The 23,301-nt window shown below is 32.9% G+C and overlaps 1 protein-coding gene across 3 annotated transcripts in view; it reads left to right on the top strand.

The window, feature by feature from the left end:
• LOC132726698 (5-phosphohydroxy-L-lysine phospho-lyase-like) overlaps nucleotides 1-22,019 on the top strand; it is a 47,756-nt gene extending 25,737 nt beyond the window's left edge. For all 3 annotated transcript variants that reach the window (XM_060712046.1, XM_060712048.1, XM_060712047.1), the window contains exons 10-13: nucleotides 1,401-1,555; nucleotides 10,774-10,863; nucleotides 11,922-12,105; nucleotides 16,448-22,019. In XM_060712046.1, the coding sequence (XP_060568029.1) occupies nucleotides 1,401-1,555; nucleotides 10,774-10,863; nucleotides 11,922-12,105; nucleotides 16,448-16,570 (552 nt within the window). In that variant the 3' untranslated portion in view covers nucleotides 16,571-22,019. The remainder of the gene's footprint in view (nucleotides 1-1,400; nucleotides 1,556-10,773; nucleotides 10,864-11,921; nucleotides 12,106-16,447) is intronic.
• Nucleotides 22,020-23,301: the final 1,282 nt, after the last annotated feature.

Consider the following 23,301-nt stretch of genomic DNA (forward strand, 5'->3'; position numbering starts at 1 on the left):
TCTCGGGATTGGTATACAGTTAAACATTGTTCGCTTGAACTCGGATGGTTTGAATACCTCCCTTCGCTCAAACTCATCTCCCAATCCCAGCAAAATTACTATATAATATATATTGTTCTACCTCGGATCGCTCGAACACCGATCGCTTGAACTTGATAAATAGTGTAAATCACACCTTTTGGGTCAAACACTAAAAGACAACACAAGTTGAGGGTCAACATGTACTAAATAAATGACAGTCGGCGACACATGTTTTTAACACCTCATGATCGTGACAAAGGCAATTAAGGTTAATGATACAAAAACGGTGTTGTAACCGATATGTTTGTTATGATAATATTATTTATTTGCCGCTAATGGTAACTATAAAAACAAAATAAAACATGAAATTAGTGAAATGTGCAAAAGTAAATAAAGACTGACTTGTACCCGGACGGCTTTAATTACAACCATGGTTCATGTAACATGAATTTTTTTTTGGAATTGATATAAGTATTGTTTTACTTGTTTTCCAATCCAGTCTGAATTACATTGTTATGCAATGTTTGTAAATGTCATTTATGTACAATTTATTGAATAAATAAAGTTTAAACTAATAAAGTTTAAACTAAACGATTACAATATGCATAAATATAGATTAACACAAAGTACGGAACGTTAATACTTATTTGAAAACACTGGGATAATAATTCTTAATATGACTTATTCAACAAACACATGTACTAACAAACTTACATTGATGTATATGTAAGCTGGAAAACCTTTAGGCCTATGTTCTATGTAACAATAGTTCAACCTTGGTTGGCTCAAACTATTGATCTCTCAAACAAATTGCACAGGCCCTCCGAGTTTGAGCGAACAAAGTTCGACTGTGTATTTTAATTGTTATTATGACGTTTGTCAATTTAATGTGCCAGATAGCAATAATTCTTATTGATTTATTTGTCTTAAATATTTATATATATATCTGTACTATGCTTTTGTTATACTGCTAAAGGCCCATTAAGCCCCAAAAATGCAAAACATTTTTGGCGCCCTGTTTATCAAATAAGTTTCCTATCAGCTACATGTTGAACCATCCTTTGCTTCATTTGCTTTTTGGCAATTAGTACTTTATAATGACTTGGAATTTGATATGGCATTTTTGTATGGAAGTTAAAATGTCATTTTGTTTACATTTTCTACCTTTATGACACAAATTAATGTATTCAGTGTTATTGAGGTGATAAGCATTTGGCACGTTCTAAATGTTCTCAATCAATTATAAGAGTAGCAAGCTGTTTTCTTTTTCTTTCCAAAAGTGAATTCATTCTTGAGGGTTTTAATGTTAACTTTTTCAATTGTAATTTAAAATGTCAAAAAACACGTTATATCATAAATATTATTTACATAATTTATAGTTTGGAGGGAATCCAGTTGCCTGTTCTATGGGGATGGCTGTACTAGATGTAATAAAGAATGAACAGTTACTGTCTAGTGCCAAGTCGGTTGGCAAGTGTCTGATTCAGGGATTTAAGGCAATCATTGATAATCACAGAATGATGGGGGATGTCAGGTAAGTTGTGCTATTTTTTGTACCTTAAGCACCCAAAGCACACCTAAATATATTAAATGGACTCACCCATCTTTCAAAATGGTTAAAACTATCCATCAGTTTTAAGGAAGGTTCAAAATATGTACAAATTCAGTAGGATATTGTTTATACAGTCCTAAAAAGTGCTTAAATTTGAGTCCCTTTTTAGTTGGGACGTAGTCCCAACTAGTGCACTTACAAACCCGAAATTTCCAACCATACAGGGTAACGCCCACTGCTGTGACGTTTCATCGCCACTCTAAATGCTATATTGTATTCTAACATATCAACGTAAGCTGAATTCATAGTGATCACCCGACCATGACCGACGCATAACCGCCGCGAGTGAAAAATAGTGCTCTGAATTTCTGAAAACTTCGATTATTGCGAACAGAAGTGGAGCAAGAAAATTTATTTTTTGAAAATAATGTGCAATTGAACTTGAATTACGGTATTAGAAACGTAGCGGATATAATTTGAAAGGTCACATAATTCTATGAATGGGAATAGTAAATTAATTGGGTCATAGTGCTTGACGGCTTGCAATATTTTAACTTACTCATCCGCCTTAACATCACATTTTTTTGTATTATATTCCAGAATTTTTGAAAAAGACATTATTTATCGGATAAATGTTGTAGTTTATAATTGCAAAGTGGATATTGAAATAGAATTACCAGAGATGTAGAATAATCTATTCGTCTCTGAATTAGCCGATAATTAGGTTTAAATGAATCCGACAACATCCGGTATATTTTTCGACCTACTTCACGAGCATAATTATCAGCCTGTTAAGCTCATAAGGTATGTTATAAAGCAAAATATGTTATGAATTTGATGACTAATAATATTAAGTTTATTTATTGATGCCAATTTGTTTCCGAAAACTAAAACTTTCGTAAATAATTTCGAAGTAATTTGGAGATCTCGAGTCTTTCGTACCCAAGACATTTCGATCATACTTAGACCATAGCCTGGGCCAGTGTGAAATTTGCGTTGAAGATGTGCTAAATTGACCTCTTTACACACCAATCTTCCTAATATACTATATTCCAATTAAAAATTCCAATTTCAAAAACAGTCCATAATATGCTATAGTTATAGGAAGTGGCTAGCCGTACGGGCCCGTACGGCTAGCCAAAAGTTCTAGCCGTACGTGAGTCACGTACGACTAGCCTGGACACACTGTATTGGCTAGCCGTACGGCACTTTTCAAAAATATATGGAAGGCGAAAGTACATATGTTAATTATGACTTTAAGCGAGGATTTTAGTCAAGAATGTTTACTTTTTAGAGATTAATCGACGTGTTGGCTTCAGTAAGGAAAGTTTGCATTATTAAATTATTATTTCCTTTTCACCGTTTTTTTTTTTTAATATTCTTTTTATTTATTTATTTATTTATTTATTTATTTATTTATTTATTCCCCTCCGATCATTATTTATTCGACCCATGTGCTTAATTTACAGATTTAACAATTCATCTTTCATACAAATCATAAGCATGACAATTAAGATAGATTTTATACAACGCTTACTCGTATTCATTTTTTTTTTTTTTTTTTTTTTTTTTTTGCAAAATTGCGGAGCATCTTTATTAAAGTGAACACACTAGGACACAAATGCGGAGATTTGATTAAAATCGTCGTTTTAAAGACACAAAATAACATATGCACTTTTTCGACTTCCATATAATTTTGAAAAAAGTGCCGTACGGCTAGCAAAACAGTGTGTCCAGGGCTAGTCGTACGTGACTCACGTACGGCTAGAACTTTTGGCTAGCCGTACGGGCCCGTACGGCTAGCCACTTCCTATAACTATAGCATATTATGGACTGTTTTTGAAATTGGAATTTTTAATTGGAATATAGTATTTATTAGGAAAGATTGGTGTGTAAAGAGGTCAATTTGGCACATCTTCAACGCAAATTTCACACCTGGCCCAGGGCCTATGGCCAAATGGAGCAATTCCTTGAATATTTCAGAATATTTTTATTTTGCCTTTATAAATTATTATATATATTGATCTATTTAAAAGTCTAGCCATTTCATTTTGGGTCATCTTTTTACAATTTTGAATAATTATTCTGGAAAAAGAAAGTGCGCAAATGATCTAAAAGGTTTGTACAAAGATTAGTGTCTTAAACATTCATCAAATTGGTACATTTATCTCGGAAAAAATATTTCAGTCCCATCATGACAAAATACCTCAATGGAACCCGTTTAAATTGAATTTACACTTTTTTTAAATGTATGGGCAAATTCCATTTTCAGTGGTTGAAATTTTTCCTCTTTTCTGATTAATCAAGCTATAGTTTCCCATTTATAAAGCACAGGTTGTTTTGAAAGTTGAAAAAAAATCACTGCCACCTTGAAATTTCCTTGATAATTGGTTAACCTGAAAAAAATCTTCAGGCACTTACAGTAAAAGGGATTTGAACCGCCAGACCTCTTGATTACAAGGCAGACACACAAACCATGTCGCGAAAATGTCAACACAACAGCAAGACTGTTTGGAAATGATCTATACCTGTTCTCAAATACATGGTGAAGTAATTTATCGGTGGTTTATTAGACATTTTATATGATTTAACAATTTTTTGACACTTACTGATATTCACATTTTTTTTCACAAATCTACATGTAAAAAATAGATATCATAATAAAATTGGATAGAACATTTTTCTCTTTTAGTGGTAATACTGTGGAGTAATATGAAGAAATATTATTAATATTTTAATCATATTTTTTCAAATTTTAATTATGTCATTACATGCTGAACAACAATATATTTATAGTGTAAACATATATATACATTGTATAGACACATATATACATTGTTATACTAGAGACGTTAAAATACATAAAATGTATTTATATGTCTCTGTATATACACACACTAAGAGAGTAGTATTGGATGATTTTGAAAATGAAATCTCTAAATTGATTATTTTCAGGGAAATAAAAGATTATTTACTTTAATATTCACTTGGAAAGGCTGGTACATGTAGCTAGAAAAAAGTACAGTATAAAGATTAAAGAAAGACTAGAAGATTATTACAAACAACAGGTACTTATATAATATTTAATGTATATTTCACAAACCAAACTGTTTTCCAAAAAAAAATTAATGAAAACATGCATTTTTACCAGTGTCACCATGGGTCAGATTAACAGACCCATTCCCAGTGGCAAATACTGCCAAATATGCTTTTTTTCTTTTCCAAGTTTAGAAAAAAATCATAAGTCAAAATTCCCGTTATCACGGATTTATATTACATGTAATGTAAATCCGTGCCGTTATCAAAGCTGACAATTTTTCTTCATTCCATTTCAATCCAATATGGTACCAGACAGATGATGTTCAAAAACACATTCCATTGTCAATTTTTTATGTATTTTTTATGCTTTGAATGATACACAATTTGTTGGATTAACAACTTTGTACATGGTACTAAATATTTTTCCCAATCAAGATGCAAACTTTCTAACCCATTACTTCATGAGCATTTTTGTGAAAAATTGCTGTTTTCATTGAAAAGTCTCCCGTTACAAGTTCAAATTGCTATAATACTATAAAAACAGCTTCAACACTAATCAAACTTGGCACAAATGTTGACTGGACCATTGACCTTGCAACAACATGCTCAGGCTTAAATTTTCTGTTACCATGGCAACGAGGGGACATCTCAAAATTGCCCAAAATCACTATTTTGCCTCGATTTTTTCAATCAAAATTGATTTCAAAGTGATGCCACTTCTCAATGGAATGAGATATAGTCAAATGCTTTTCAGCGTTGGTTACACGTTACCTTATGATCAATCTGGGGTCATTTACAGCCTCTCACAAGTCCAAAATTTTCTTGGCATAATGCTTAGAATGGTTTCACACAGGTCAGTAAGACCGGTGTACACAAATTACTGTCAGCACATATGTGTCAGAAAAAAATTCACAAAAAAGGAATTTAGTATTACTATGAATATTTATTAAAGAAATTGTATTTCAAATATATTTAAATAGTATTATTGAAAGTCATTTTCTATGACAGACACACAAATCTAGTGCTCTGCATTATAAATGTAAGAAGAGACAAATAAGATAAGCATTTTTTTGCAAATTATTGCACTTCATATAATTTTTATTGCTTTTTTTTAAGGTGGACATGTGTCACTGTCAAGCGAATGAAGATAAGCATCACACTTGGTGGGAATCTCCAGTTTCCAGATGTAGTGATCATAACTGTATAGGCACCATTAACACTTTGGACTAGTTGGGAGTATTTTAGAGGGCTAGTCTGAATTGAATCCCTGTCAATAGTAAAGGCCAGTCATGAACATTGGTGTTGAAGGAAAATGTTAAAACTCGGGATTTTCCGCTTAACCAATCATTATTTACCCCTTATATCAGTGCGGTAATGTAGGAAATGGTTACTTTCTGGAACGGAGCTGTCAATTATTTTTAATTTTTTAGCTTGTTAGTGTTTATCGTCGGACAGTTGTGAAGTAAATTTAGACATCGCAGTTTGACTGTAAACTATACAAGTTGCCTTAAAGAAAGTATGTCGAAATCTTAACAGTTATTGGTTGATTTTTGTAGAAATTGACCAGAATTCACCTTTGTTTACACGCATCGCTTGGACGTCGAAAACGACATGCAATGACATTTCAGTGAAATTTGGAAACTTGCTCGTATTTTGGAGCATTTTGTAGGATTTTTCGATGAAGTAAAAAGTGTTTATGATAGGATACATTATTCCTAGAGACAACCACAAAGATAAAATAGTGATCTGGTGTATTTTTACCGAACAGTTCTTGTTTGTTTTGCATGATATTTTTTCTCTCGTTAGGGACCTTTATTCTTTATATTATAGTATTATGAGCGTATATGGGTAAATGTGGTATATAGTGCCTGTGGTTTTAACATGTATCTTAGCTTGCCTGGTGTAATGATAAGTAATAAACCTGAGAATTGAAACTATGAGAATAAATTGTTGTTTTTTAGTCCCTTCTATTTTCATTAAGAGGGGACTAAAGGCTGACCCATTTCTGTATGTCAATGAAAAAGCTGAATTTTGCTATAACTTAAATGGTACAAAAGTAAGGTTCATCATACTGGTATCTGATATAGAACTATACAGAGATTTAAGCATGTTATTATAATTTATGCTCCTGAAAGGGAGAGAATATAGTTGCGGTCTTAACCATCTGTCGGTATGGACTCAAGTAATATTCTGGATAAATATCTGTGTTCATTCCATACAGACTTGTACTTTTGGGAAAAAGGTTCCTCATGGGAGGAAAATATGTTTTTAATGGTGTTTTTGAGATTTTAGTTGATAAAGGAAAAAAAACATAGTCTGTACTTAGGAAGACATTTGTCCTTCACACTCTTGTCCGAATATGAATATAACTAGATATGTATTGAAGGGATTTTTATGTAAACTCCACAAAGTGATAGAGACTTTTAAGAGGAAGTGCAATGTTCAAGAAACATAACTCTACCTTGCTTCATGTTTTAATTATATCCCTTAAGTTAAAAATGCTTATTCCAAACTATCAATGAATCTACATCAACTTGAACGACTCGAATTTTCCAATGTGTCAAAGAACCATAACTCCATTCCTTAGTTTTTAGCTCACCTGTCACAAAGTGACAGGTCAAGCTTTTGTGATCCTTTTCGTCCGGCCGTAAACATTTACTTTAAATGACATCTCCTCATAAACCACTACGCTAATTTCATCCAAACTTCACAAGAATGTTCCTTTGGCTGTCACCTTTAAAAATTGTGCAAAGAATTTAATTCCATGCTGAACTCTGGTTGCCATGGGAACCGAAAGAAAAAAACTTTAAATATCATCTTTAAAAAAACCCTAAGAGCTAGAGCTTAGATATTTGGCTCGAAACATCCTTTAGTGAGTGTCTACCAAGTTTTTTTAATTAAAAGCCCTGGGGTCAAAATTGGCCCCGCCCCAGGGGGTCATTGATTATCCCTATGTGCATATAGTAAAAAACTTTATAAAATCTTTTTTAAAGAACCATAGAGCTAGAGCTAAGATATTAAGCATGAAACATCATCTAATGAGTGTTTACCAAGTTTGTTCAAAATAAAAGGCCCGGGTCAAAATTGGTCCTGCCCCAGTGGGTCATTAATTTTCTTTAAATGCATATAGTAAAAACTTAAAAAAATCTTCTTTTAAGGAACTAAAAGAGCTAGAGCTAAGATATTTAGCATGAAATATTTCTAGTGAGTGTTTTAAAAGATTGTTAAAATAAAAGCCCTGGGGTCAAAATTGGTCCTGCCCCAGGGGGTCATTAATTTTCTTTAAATGCAAATAGTAAAAACTTAAAAATCTTCTTTTAAAGAACCCAAAGAGCTAGAGCTAAGATATTTAGCATGAACATCTTCTAATGAGTGTCTACCAAGTTTGTTCAAATAAAAGCCCTGGGGTCAAAATTGGCCCTGCCCCAGGGGATCATTGATTTTCTTCCCTATATGCATATAGTAAAAACTTCAAAATCTTTTTTAAAGAACCCAAATAGCTAGAGTTTATATTATAAGTGGAAACATCTTCTAGTGAGTGTCTACAAAGTTTGTTCAAAATAAAAGCCCTGGGGTTAAAACTGGCCCTGCTCCAGGGTTGTCATTGTTTTAACAGTATGTGTTAGTAAAAACTTAAAAAATCTTCTTTTAAAAAAACCCAATAAACTAGAGCTTTGATGTTTAGCATGAATCATCTTCTTATGGATGTCTTCAAGTTTGTTCAAATAAAAGCCCTTGGGTTTAAAACTGGGCCCTGCAGGGTGGGGGGGGGGGGGTATATACAGGTGAGCAACCTCAGAGCCATCATGGCCCTCTTATTTAATTATTACTTTATTATACATGTACTTAATTATGCTTGTTCCAGAGAAATACTGGAAAAGAGTTGATGAAATTTGATTAAACTTTTACACAGCGAAAATAATCAAGTGAAAGAAAGTGCTTTTTTTCAAAAGAACCCTAATTTTTTGTGTCGCCTTGAAAGGTGACATTAATAGGGGTTACTTTTGTCGGCGGTGTCATTGTCGGCGTCCCTAAAGCTTGTCCGGAGCATAACTCAGTCACTATAAGTCTGATTGACTTCAAACTTGGTATGCATGCTTCTTTTAATAACCCGAAGTGCAGTGCACAAGGACCGGTACTCTGCAGTTCTTATTTTTTGAGTTATTGCCCTTTGTTAATTTCATACTTTAATTTTGTCCGGGCCATTTCTCTTCAACTAAAAAAAGCTATGGACTTTGATACTTCATAGGATGATAGATCTCATTAAGAAGAAGTAACAGTGCACAAGAACCAGTACTCTGTACTTCCTAATTTTTTGAGTTATTGCCCTTTTTAATTTTCATATTTATTTTTGTCCGGGCATTTCTCCTAATGAATAAAAGCCATGGACTTGAAACTTCATAGGATGATAGGTCTCGTTAAGAGAAGTGCAGTGCACAAGAACTGTTTACTCTGCAGTTCTTATTTTTTGAGGTTTATTGCCCTTTGTTTATTTTCATACTTTAATTTTGTCCGGGCATTTCTCCTTAAGTATAAAAAGCTATGGACTCGAAACTTCATAGGATGATAGATCTCATTAAGAAGTGCAGTGCACAAGAACTGGTACTCTGCATTTCTTATTTTTTGAGTTATTGCCCTTTGTTGATTTTCTTTCTTTATTTTTGTCCTGGTCATTTCTCCTCAAGTATGAAAGCTATGGACTTGAACCATCATAGTATGATAGATCTTATTGATAAGAAGTGCAGTGTTCAGAAACTGCTGCTCTGAACTTATTATTTTTTTAGTTACTGCCTTTTGTTATTTTTTCATATTTCATTTTTGTCCTGGCCATTTCTCCTAAACTACATTGTTCACAAGGTGACACATCCGACTCGCGGAGTTCTAGTTTCTAGCTTAATTTTTCAATTATCATCTCTTAAAATACATGTTCAACAACTTTTAAAATAATGGTTGTCTGGAGTAAATCTTTTCAATGATATCACACTCAAACTAAATACAGTTGTAGAGACTAGTGAGCAGAAGTCTTGTGTCAAATAACGGTTTATGATCGACCTACACGTACATGTAACCTAAATACTATATTTGAACATGTGTGTCATAGAATAATTGTTGTATCAACTACTGTTCATTTACTGAATTGTGCACTTTATATTTATCAACCGGCAACACCCTTCACTCATTGAATTATCTGCCCCGAAATAGAAAAAATAGTTATTTGATCCTTCATACGTCCCAACTGCAGTGCCTTCAGCACTTTGATTTTAAAAGGTCCTTAAATTTGAGCATCAAATTAATGATAAAAAAAACATAAAAAAAATTGTGTTGTAGGATCTGTAAGGGAGTAAGTTAGTAATTATTGATATGTGTCAAATGCATTCATATAAAATGAACAACATACAATATAATGAAAAAACATAAGGATACACCTGTACCTGCAATTTGCAAACTATATGAGCCGCGTCACGACAAAACCAACATAATGGCTTTGTGACCAGCATGGATCCAGACCAGCCTGCGCATCCGCGCAGTCTGATCAGGATCCATGCTGTTCGCTATCAGTTTCTCTACTTGTAATAGAGTTTGTAAGCGAACAGCATGGATCCTGATCAGACTGCGCGGATGCGCAGGCTGGTCTGGATCCATGCTGGTCGCAAAGCCATTATGTTGGTTTTGTCATGACGCAGCTCATATTAAAACAATGATTTGAAGACAAGTGGAAACAGAACGGTTAGAAAATGTAATTGTACAATAGATGATTTTCTGATTTTATTAAAAATTGTATTTGATTTTATCACATAGCCATGCTGGTTTTGCAACTAAGTTTAAAATGTTTTTGTACGGCAGTGCATATATTTTGACATAATATCACTTGCATTATACGAACATAGCTTTTAAACGCCCTATATACATGTATAAGCATTACATCATAGGTAATTTGAAAAATGGTTCTTTATTAGGTATGTGATAGATAGAATATTATATTTGTGAAGGGCATTACAAGATTAATATTGGACATGTTAAATAAAATAATATATTGCTAGCCATGGCCACACATAAAATGATAATACATGTATTCAACTTGTTCAATAAATTTAGGATTGATCATCAATATCCAGTATATCATGTATTTGTAATACTGTATTGATACATGTATATTTCAGAGGTATTGGGATGTTAATGGGTGTTGAGATAGTGATAGATAAAGAGAGCAGAAAACCTAACAAAGATGCTGCAGAACTTCTTGTTTACAAGTATGTATACTTATATTGACCTACCAGTTTAGAAGAGGATTATTTGAAATATCTGTGATGTGAGGTTTCAAGAAAAAAAAATAGTGACTGAATCTCCGGAGTTGTCAAAACAAGAAAAAGTTTGATATGATGAATTTATTTATTTGTTTCTTTGTTTATCACATAAACTACAGCGCAGGAGTGAAATTAGGCCATGTAATAAAAACGATATTACAATAGTGACGTCATTTGTATTATATATAAAAACATATCATTAAAGCATGTTAATGTCAGTGTTACACTGTAGACCACTTTTTGCGTAAATGAAATAATGGCTCTTTGTTACTATTAACTGTTGTAATTTTGTATATGTGATAGACAGAATATTGCATTTGTGTAGATTCAATACTAAACTTATTGAACTCCATGCATAAAACAATATTATGCTCACCAGAGGCTCGCATAATATGATTTTGCACAACTCGTTCAAAAAATTTAGTATCAAACCTCCACTCAATATCTTCTATTTAATTGCCTGGACCAGATTATATTTGTTCTTGTCAAGAATAGCCACATAACTATGCTTATGTGTAGATATCTTTCTTATGAAATATAAAAATGGAAAATGATATTAATGTGTTACCTTGGAAAGAAGTTTGGAAAATGGAAAAAAATCTTTGAATTTTATTACTTATCATTCACCTGTGTTAAAGCAAAAGAGTTCACAACAAAGTCACAAAAGCTTTCTGGTTTAACTTAGCAACCCACCTGTCCATCTGATAATGCATGTATGGACACCCTTGTAAGTCCTTCCTCAGTAAAACTGGGTGATTGCAATGTCTCTTACAGTGAAAATTCAAAACCGACCTCAATAAAGTACTATATTTTGTATATAGTATTTGACAAAGATAAGCTAACTATATAGTAATTGTTACATAGTATGTAAAATTGATTACCCGGTATCTGTGGTTAAGTTATGCTTTAACATAAACACAGTAGTTATGCCCCTAGGTAAAGATATGAATATAATGGATTTATCAAAATTGACTATCACAAATGCAACTGTTTTATGCTTACAGACTGAAGGAGAGGAAGGTTATCACATCAAATGAGGGGCCAGATAAAAATGTAATCATTTTCCAGCCTCCGATGTGTTTTACATGTGACAACGCACGCACTGCAGTACAAGCATTGGATCAGGCTTTAACAGAAGTTGAAAATGAGGCTACACAAGTCTCCCAGGAGTCTAATGATACCATACAGGTACAAGATTCATTTGTTCTGGTCTTTTCCTGCATGATATATTCCTTCATTTTAGTGGTCTGTTGCTACATTTAACCACTTTATTCCCGCATTTGACTGGTCTCTTGGTGCTTTTAACTAGTCTTTTTTTCGGCAATTACCCATCTGCTTTCTGCAATTATCCTGTCAGTTAATGCAATTAACCAGTCTGTTGATGCATTTAACCAGTCTGCCCTGCATTTAACCAGACTGTTCCTGCATAAAACCATGTTTCTGCATTTAACCAGTTTGTTTCTGCATTTTACCATTATGTTCATGTATTTTACTAGTATGTTGAAGTATTTTACCAGTATGTTCCTGCATTTAACCAGTCTGTTGATGCATTTAACCTGTCTGTTCCTGCATTTAACTAGTCTGTTTCTGCATATATCCTGTCAGTTAATGCAATTATCCAGTCTGTTGATGCATTTAACCAGTCTGTTACTGCATTTAACCAGTCTGCCCTGCATTTAACCAGTCTGTTTCTGCATTAAACCAGTCTGTTGATGCATTTAACATCATACATGTCTGTTCCTGCATTTTATTAGTCTGTTTCTGCATTTATCCTGTCAGTTAATGCAGTTAACCAGTCTGTGTCCGCATTTAACCAGTCTGTGTCTGCATTTAACCAGTCTGTTACTGCATTTAACCAGTCTGTTCCTGCATTAAGTAGTCTGTTCCTGTATTTGGCCAGTCTGTTTCTGCATTAATCCAGTCAGATGATGCATTTAACCAGTCTGTTGATGCATTTATCCAGTCTGTTGATGCATTTAAGTAGTCTGTTACTGCATTTGGCCAGTCTGTTGATGCATTTATCTGGTCGGTTGATGCATTTAACCAGTCTGTTGATGCATTTAACCAGTCTGTTGATGCATTTAAGTAGTCGCTTACTCGTTTAACCAGTCTGTTGATGCATTTATCTGGTCAGTTGATGCATTTAACCAGTCTGTTGATGCATTAAACCAGTCTGTTGATGCATTTAACCAGTCTGTTGATGCATTTAAGTAGTCTGTTACTGCATTTAACCAGTCTGTTGATGCATTTATCTGGTCGGTTGATGCATTTAACCAGTCTGTTGATGCATTTAACCAGTCTGTTGATGCATTTAACCAGTCTGTTGATGCATTTAACCAGTCAGTTGATGCATTTAACCAGTCAGTTGATGCATTTAACCAGTCTGTTGATGCATTTAACCAGTCTGTTGATGCATTTAAGTAGTCTGTTACTGCATTTAACCAGTCTGTTGATGCATTTATCTGGTCGGTTGATGCATTTAACCAGTCTGTTGATGCATTTAACCAGTCTGTTGATGCATTTAAGCAGTCTGTTACTGCATTTAACCAGTCTGTTGATGCATTTTACCAATCAATCTCCACACAATGATCTCTCCTTAATTCTTCGGCGTAGATCTCTGCCACCAAGGTTTGATATATCAGAATTTCTGATATACTATATTTTTTTCAAAAGTTGTTTTATCTACTGCTTTTATCTATTAGATAAGTTCTTTTTCATTTATTTAACAATGTTTATGAATAAATAAATAAATGATATGAATATTTAGAAATAATTTTAAAAATTATGAGAATATTTTCTACGAGACAATATTTTGATATTTTATATTTTTTAGCTTTCGAATTTATTTTACGTTATATTGTATACCTTTGATAATTTTTAGCTCGACTATTTGATAAGAATAAGTAAAGCTATCGTAGTCACCCGAGCGTCGGCGTCAGTGTCGGCGTCCGCATCGGCGTAACCACTTATGTTAAAGTTTTTGTAATAGTTCAAATATTTTCAAAGTCCATTGACATATGGCTTTGAAACTTTGCACACTTGTTCACCATCATAACCCCAACCTGTGTACAGGAGGAGGTAATTGTATCAAGCATTTTTTTTTTTACTATCAAACACTAAGAATAGTCGAGCGTTGCTGTCCTACCGACAGCTCTTGTTTGATAAACTATATCGAACGTAGGCACTAAAAGTTAAAAATAAAACAGAAAGAGAAAAATGACGTTAGATTTTCTATGTAAGGGTCGATATTTACATTTGAATTTCGTAGTTACGTCATGTGACTTTCATCATCATGTGACGTCTTTGAAGGCAGTGATTATAATTATGCCAAGGGACGTTATCACTGTGAGGAGTTTGTTTACTAGTATGTTCCTACAATTTACCAATCTGTTGATGCATTTAACCAGTCTGTCATGCATTTAACCAGCCTGCATTTTACCATTCTCTTTCTGTATTAGAAAAGCTGTTCCTGCATTTAATGGCTCTATTCCTGTTTTAACTTGGATGAACTCGCACCAGGGTAAAGTGTAGTTTGAATGATGTTCTTACAAGATAACACATTTCGTCAAAATCAGTTGTTTTTTTTATCATTTGGTCATGAAAGCCCTCTATTGAAATTAGAAATGCATTAAATGAACCTAATTAAGTTTAAGATCAGTCTAATAATTATGCCCCCACTTTGAAGAAGAGGGGGTATATTGCTTTGCACTTGTCGGTCCGTCGGTCCGTAGACCAAATGGTTTCTGAGTGATAACTAAAGAACCCTTAGGCCTAAGAACTTCAAACTTGGTATGGTGATTGGTCATGACCAGTAGATGACCCCTATTGATTTTGGGGTCAAGGGGTCAAAGGTCAAGGTCACATTGACCTTGTATGTTAAAACGGTTTCCGATCAATAACTAAAGAACGCTTAGGCCTAGGATCTTCAAACTTGATATGGTGATTGGTCATGACCAGCAGATGACCCCTACTGATTTTGGGGTCAAGGGGTCACAGGTCAAGGTCACGTTGACCTTGTAGGTAAAAACAGTTTCCGATCAATAACTAAAGAACTCTTAGGCCTAGAGACTTCAAACTTGGTAAGATGATTGGTCATGACAAGCAGATGACCCCTATTGATTTTGGGGTCAAGGGGTCAAAGGTCAAGGTCACATTGACCTTGTATTTTAAAACTGTTTCCGATCAATAACTAAAGAACGCATAGGCCTAGGATCTTCAAACTTGATATAGTGATTGGTCATGACCAGTAGATAACCCCTATTGATTTTGGGGTCAAAGGTCAAGGTCACATTGACCTTGTATGTTAAAACGGTTTCCGATCAATAACTAAAGAACGCTAAGGCCTAGGATCTACAAACTTGAAATGGTGATTGATCATGACCAGCAAATGACCCCTATTGATTTTCGGGTCAAGGGGTCACAGGTCAAGGTCACATTGACCTTGTAGGTAAAAACGGTTTCCGATCAATAACTAAAGAACCCTTAGGCCAAGAGACTTCAAACTTGGTAAGATGATTGGTCATGTCCAGCAGATGACCCCTATTGATTTTGGGGTCAAGGGGTCAAAGGACAAGGTCACATTGACCTTGTAGGTAAAAATGGTTTCTGATCAATAACTTAAGAACCCTCAGGCCTAGGAACTTCAAACTTGGTATGGTGATTGGTCATGACCAGCAGATGACCCCTATAGATTTTGGGGTCAAGGGGTCAAAGGTTAAGGTCACATTGACCTTGTAGGTGAAAAACAGTTTCCGATCAATAGCTAAAGAACCCTTAGGCCTAGAGACTTCAAACTTGTTAAGATGATTGGTCATGACCAGCAGATGACCCCTATTGATATTGGGGTCAAAGGTCAAGGTCACATTGACCTTGTAGGTAAAAAAACGGTTTCTGATAAATAACTAAAGAACGCTTAGGCCTAGGAATTTCAAACTTGGTATGATGATTGGTCATGACCAGCATATGACCCCTATTGATTTCGGAGTCAAAGGTCAAGGTCACATTGACCTTTTAGGTAAAAACGGTTTCCGATCAATAACTAAAGAACCCTTAGGCCTAGGACCGTCAAACTTGGTATGATAATTGGTCATGACCAGTAGATGATCCCTATTGATTTTGGGGTCAAGGGGTCAATGTCATAGTGACCTTGTACTTAATGACTGTTTCTGACCAATTACTCAACAACTCAAGTTGCCTAGGTTGATATTTTTATGTGCTTTTGGTATACACAATTGAAGGTCTTATGTAATATAACAACTTGGCTGTCATTAATAAGGCCTATGTGATTCATAAAATTTTTGTATATATTATTTGGTAAGATTTTAAATAACTTTAATTGCTGCACACAACCTTGTGACTAGTCATGACCAGTAGATACTAGATAACCCTTATTAATTGCTTGTTCACTGGGTCAGAAGTCATGCATAATAACCTGATCACATGACAAATTGGCTGCCGACAGGGGGCATACATGTTTTACAAACATATCTTGTTTAAACTGGTAACTATATATGTATTTGTGTTTTTGCAGGTGCCGTTGAGTATTCTTACAGGAATAAAGCATAAACTAGACAGTGATGATGACGACGATGATGATGATGATGATGAATCTCCAAACAAACGCAAGAAAGTCAGTTATGAAGAAATGGACTAATTTATTTTATATTCCATACTTGTATACCGTACTTGTATAAATCTGTAAATTATGAATGTTCTTACTGGTAATCATTGTTGGATACCCACTGCCTTACATTTATCAGCTGTGGGATTTTCTAACAATTTCCAGTCAATAAGGGGTGTGTCAAAGACATCTGTTTCATTTGTTGCCTTACAATTTGATGAGGAGATTGAAACAAATCAAAATGCTTGTTCTATACAACATTCCGTATAACAGACAAAATTTCCGCAACCAATAAAATTCAGCTGTGAAAAGTTTGTTCAGTATTAAAAATGCCAATGATTTCCAGCAAAAACACATAGCAAATTTACTGTTACTGATAGTCTTTACTTGCCATTGAAGAATATAAATTATATTAAATGCGATTTCATTGGTTATTATTTCAAGCACCTGTTGCTGTATATTGACGCAAATTGATTTATTTTACCCACAGCTTGATTACATGTTAATCAATCGTGAGTATCCAACAATGAATTATACTATTTTACAGTGTTTCTTTCACAAATCATCATTTTATGTGCAATTCTCCTTTGATATCAGATAATGTTTATAATATTTATTTAAAAGAAGGCATCATTTTGACTTCCCCCAAACTAAATGTTCATCTTTAAAGGGATAAACAGGCAAATTATTGACAAAAATATTAAAATGAGTTTATGTACTCAAATCAATCTGAAATGATATTTTTTAATGTCCCAGCATGAATTTCTGTATAAATTCTATATATTTTGGGTTTGAAGCGTAAATATACCTATATGTTTTGAATGAAATTTAAACACCGACAGAATCGCCAAGCAGTTTTAAAACAAGTTATGTGACTTGAACAAACTTTGGGAGTTACAACAACAGACATTGTGGATATTGTATGATCAAAACAAGTGAAAGCCATTCATTTGACATTGAATGTTTCCACAACTCACTGTGACAACTATTGTGAAATGAAACGCTCTAACCTGACCCATGCGGGTCACATTAGGAAACCACCACTTTATTTGTTATAAGGAGAAAAGTTTTGTTCCAGTGACTGTCTAGTGTATTCATTTTGAGGACATTAACATCATAATAAATGAAAAATTAAAAACAAACAAATTGAAATTTTGCCTGTATCTCCCTTTAACTGGTATTTTATATACTTTTGAAGTCAACAGTTTTATATTTTAATAAATATTGTATGTGAAAGTAAATTTAAAAAGATAACAAGTCATGTTTTACTTGTTAATTATGTTTAAGTAAGTAATTCATCTTAAACAAAATAAATGAAACTTTATATTGAGAAATTAATTTTTATATTTAATTAAATTTGATTGCCGGTTCAGACAATTGAAGCTTGGCAATTCAAGTTAACAAACTCAGCAAGTTAAGGGGAAATGAATTAAAGACTACACAAAATAAATTGGCTAAATTTAACTTCTGAATACTCTGAACAGAACAGAACAGAAATACAAATTGCTTATGATGTTAGTTTAGGGCTATCTTTTTTTTTTTTTTAAATTTTTAAGTGTTTTTACATATGTATAAATTCATTCTTTTTCCTACTAAATAACATGTGTTCAAAACATTTACTTTCTTTTTTTTATGTAAAAGAAACATTCCAGTTTTCGTTTAGATATTACTTCCCTGGAGATGTTTTCTTGAAACATTTTATCATTGTATAAAGTTTTCATTTTCTGTTTTTGTACTTTGCAATATTTTTAACGAGAATTATTCTTCAGTGTGTATTGACTTGAATTCTTGAAGCCTTTTTAATATCTCTCTTTTAAGTTAATTAATGATAAGGTATTAAAGTTCATGTAAACTTTATGCTTCTGTATTGTTACTATGAACTAGTGTAAAGAAAAGAGATAAAATTTAGGCTGGGTGGTTTATGGGGCATATGGTTATGTAATATCTTCATTTACATAACAATCTTATTGCGTTTGTGGGATAAAATGTGAAATAAAAAAAATCCTTGTTATTCATTCAGTCAATTATTGTAATGTTCAAGTATGTGATAATCTGATGTCATATCTTGTTCTGTAACTCACCATGACATTTGATATTGCTTTAATAGTTATATATTGTTCATTAATATTTTATTAAATGCTATTTTTTTTCACATATTTGATATTTAGATTGATTAATTTTGATTGATACAGAATAAATGTATTCATTAATTGGTTGTTTGGTTGATAGAGTTTTAATGACTGAGCAGTCAAGGTTTTATTGATTGATTGATTCGTTGTTTGGTTGGCTTATTGATTGATTGATTGATTGATTGATTGATTGATATTTACATGTCATTTTATGTCAGTTTTTCTGTGTGTGTCCAGAAAGGTAACCCATACTTTCAAACAGATATTTTCCCTCGACATGTTGGAGGTAGAAAAGTTTGTGTACTAGTAGATAATTATTAATTAACTGTTTCCAGAATGATTTTAGATATTTTGTGAATATGAATAAAATTGTTATGTTTTACTTTTTTTTTATATTTCCTTTAAGTTTTATTATTAAATCTTTTTCTAGTTTTGTTAAAAGAAAGATATTTTTTGGTCCCATTACATTTTAGAACATTTTTGTTAATTTATTTTTATAATGTAAAAGTAAGAAAGGGACGTATCCTAATTTTAAATGAAGGACATACATGTAATTAATTTCATACATAGTTTGTACATTATAATGAATATATAAGATCTTGCATGAGTTGCTATATAATGTACAATAACCAAGTTAGTAAAGAGTCTCTGGATGAGTAAAAATAAAATTTCATATTATTTAACAACAAATGTGAAATTTGTTTAATCTTGTAACTAATCACATAGAAATATACTAGAAAATAAACATATTTTGTGCTTGCTTTAGTAAGCCATTTTTCCTAATGAAACCCCCTTGTGACTGAGGAGTTGCCTTTAACTGTTGAGGCATCAGATTTGAAGTCTACAGTGTTTTCCTGCGCGAATGTTAGTGAATGTTAGAGGCGGCTAAATGGGTTCAAATTCCTGGAGTGTATGCATCTCTTAGCTCCAACCGGTGAGGTGGTTTTGACCCCTGGTGTTTGTTTTGAGTTAGTAACATCCAAGGTTAGCCAAAATCATCTTTCCTGTTTAGGCGCCTTATGACTCAAATTGTGTAGGTGAGCTGTAAAACCAATCAAACAATTTCCTAATGAAAAGTATCTGCAAAAATGATGTCACAATATTGTTACATGTATATTATGTTATAATTATGTTTCATGGTAAACAAGCGACTTCACACTAAAGTCAGTCATGAAGTAGACTTATTACATGTACCAAGAAAATTCTTAATTAGCCTAGGCCTAATTAATTCTGAAAGTAGCTGAAAATTGTTATAAGAAAATAATCACGTTATATTTAAAAAATACATTGTTATATGCGAGAGATTGGCATTATTATCACTATACATATAGTAGTAATAAAGAATTATATGAAATGATAAGAACTTTCTATATATACCTCATTCTGAGACATGACCTTCACCTTGTTCTTTATGAACAGATTTAGAACGCAAGTATGTATGTTTAATGAAGATAACTTGTTAAATGAAAATTTCATAATACGGCCCGGGTGAATGATATTAGGCTATGATATATTATTTAAGATAATTGGAAATAAATAGAGAAATTCACCTTTATTACATTATGGAATTGATAATGGCTCTCATTGCTAGGGAAACAAAATGATATGTTGAATATTGTAGATTGTTATAAAATATTGCAAAATTAGTAGCTTGTTGATCTTTTTTAAATACATATGTACATGGTTGTGATTTACATACATTTGACATGTATGAAGAGGATGAATTTCAAATGTTATTTTTTTTAAATGTTAAAAAATGTAATATTTTATTATAAGTGTATGTATTATTTCTATAATTGTTATATACTGTTTGTAATTGGATTTGTTAATTTATAAAATTCAAATACAGTTTACTGTACTCCATTCATCTGATGTACTAATATTTGATAATGTATGCTTTAAATGTTACAATTTTTAAGTTAACATTGGTTAATTTTTGCATTGCAAGTAATTATATTTTTGGGATGTCGGTGGCCAGAGTGCGTTGACATCAAATCACTTGGCCCTCATTGCTGTTGGTTCGAAACCCAACAGGGACTTTGGATTCTTTCATGTGAGGAAGCTATCCAGCTAGCTTACGGAACGTCAGTAGTTCTACCCAGGTACCCATTCGTGCGTGAAATAATGCACTGAAGGGCACGTGAGCTCCTCTTCCAACAGTAAAGCTGGAACATCGCCATATGACCTTTGCTGTGACATAAAACCCAAATAAACAAACAAAAAAAGATTATTTTTGTAGTGTACATGAACGAAACGTAGTACATGAGATAAATAGAGGGACAAATATAAGGCTGAGACTGTTGTTGTTATTATGACGTATTTATTGACCGGATGTGGTCAACAGGGTGTTGTTGTGTCAATCTAAAGCTCAATATAATCACCTATTTGATGGTATATAGTATAAATGAACATATGTCATTCATTTTCATAATTTTCTTTGTTGCCAGATATTTTAAAGGTCCTTTAAGCTAATGATATCATTTCCTAGAACCATTGGGTTTTTTGGTTTCCTGCTACATTTCCCAAAGAGATACTCATTGGCTATTTTATTGCCCTTTTAACAGAAAGAAAAATGTAGTCATTTCTGAGACTTTAGTTGCCTTTAACATTATATTTTTTTTTTAATTTGTGAAATATACCTTCCCTGCCTTGAATTTATATTAGTTCATTGTAGAGATATTTTTGTACCTAAACACTAAAATGAAGCAGTAATGAAATTTTAATATATTTTGATCACCAATCACTTAAGTTTTTACTTTGACCTCCCTCTTTACTTGTTATATAGGCAAGTGTTAATTCGCATTCATGGGGTTGAATAAAGTTAAGGTATTCTACTGAGCCATCGAAGAAATCATAAATAGGCTATGTTTATTTATATTTTAACACTTCCTGGTATTGAGACAGTTTGTCCAAGAATATAAGTATGTAACATTTAGCAAGGGAGCGCTATCAGCGAAAATGATTAGCTTATGTCAGGAACATTGAGTTAGTTCCCAAACTGATTACTTCAGTTATTATAGTTCATATGTCTAAGGTTTTACCTGTTGCTCAAAGACTTCATGTTATTTATTAGAATTAATTTAGCAACTTCGTTTATTACTGGTAAATTATTCATTTTATGTCAATGTCAAACAGGAATTTATGCCAGTATTTCATAGTTTGTAAATTTGTAAATAATTAAACCAAAATAAAGTATAAAAAATATGTTTTTACATGAAACATTTAACACACCAGTTCAACAATGTGGTCAATATGAAGATGATGATACAATGTAATATGTGATATATTGTATGTTGACAGTTGTGAATATGTTTCTTGTTGTTAAATGCAATAAAAATAATAAAATTAACGGTGAAGTTTGTTATTATTGGTACAATTATACCTTCAGCATATAATGTAGTGGTGGACTTTACTGGAATTACTGGCGCAGCCATCAGTTGGTCTTTATGTCCGTCCCCACAGTGTCCGCTCTATAAGTCGCATACTAGTATCCCTTATTTCATCATACTTTGCTTAAATTTCCATTTGAACAAGGCGATGTAAGAATCCATGGCATCTTTTTCCAGACTCATGGTCAAAGTCACACTTTACAATAAAATTACAAAGAGCTTGGTCAGACAATTATGTGTTCGTTCTGTAAATAAGGACATTTTTCCAACTTTGTTCAAACCTTTAGAAATAACGACCAAATGATAAAATCTAATGTCGTTAAGATTGTGGTGGTATTCCAATAATCTTAGTTGATTCGACCGTTGCCAGTTTAAGCCCCATCCAACCTAAACAGTTGGCAAGAATAACATTTGCCTTTTTGTGCATTACTCTTTAAGTCACAGAAAAAGAAATCCATGTATTATTGTAAAATATTGACTCGCTAATGGTCAGTAGGTGTATGCTGAAGACCAATCAGGATCTTAACAAACTTCACCAGATGCCAAAAATGGACCTGAGATTTCAGATCGTTATCATAGTACACTAATAAGGGTGTTGGAGGATTAAGCAAGAAGACAAGATGCAGTTCAAGGAAGAATTCTCTAATTGATTAGTCAGCCATTTTTTACAACCTCAGATATGGTTATGATTAGCGCGCGGGTGTATCTCAACGAGGATGGTATGGGAAAGGGAAGTCACATCAGCCTATAAAAATTTTGACTCGCATTCATTTGTTAAAATTAGTTCACAACAGAGATAAAATAGAAACATGAATATATTGAAATCAATCTTTTTTCTGGAACTAAAGTAAGGTAAACCGTGAGTATCCAACTATGAATTACTAGTATACTATTTTACAGTGTTTCTTTTACAAATCATCATTTTATGTGCAATCCTCTTTTGATATCAGATCATGTTAACAATATTTTATTTAAAAATGTATCATTATGACTTCTCACAAACTAAATGTTCAGCTTTAAAGGGAATTTTATATACCTTCGAAGTCTACAGTGTTATATTATAATAAATATTGTATTTGAAAGTAAATTTGAAACTGTCATGTTCAACTTGTTAGCTATGTTTTTACTAAGTTATTCGTGTTAAATGAAACTTTATATTTGAGAAATAAATTGTTATATTTAATTTAACTTGATGAACAGTTCAGACTATTGGGCAATTAAAGTTAACAAACTCAGTAAGTTAAGG

Source organism: Ruditapes philippinarum, unplaced genomic scaffold, assembly GCF_026571515.1.
Source record: "Ruditapes philippinarum isolate M1 unplaced genomic scaffold, ASM2657151v2 ctg2119_1_1_1_1, whole genome shotgun sequence".
Classification (NCBI taxonomy): domain Eukaryota; kingdom Metazoa; phylum Mollusca; class Bivalvia; order Venerida; family Veneridae; genus Ruditapes; species Ruditapes philippinarum.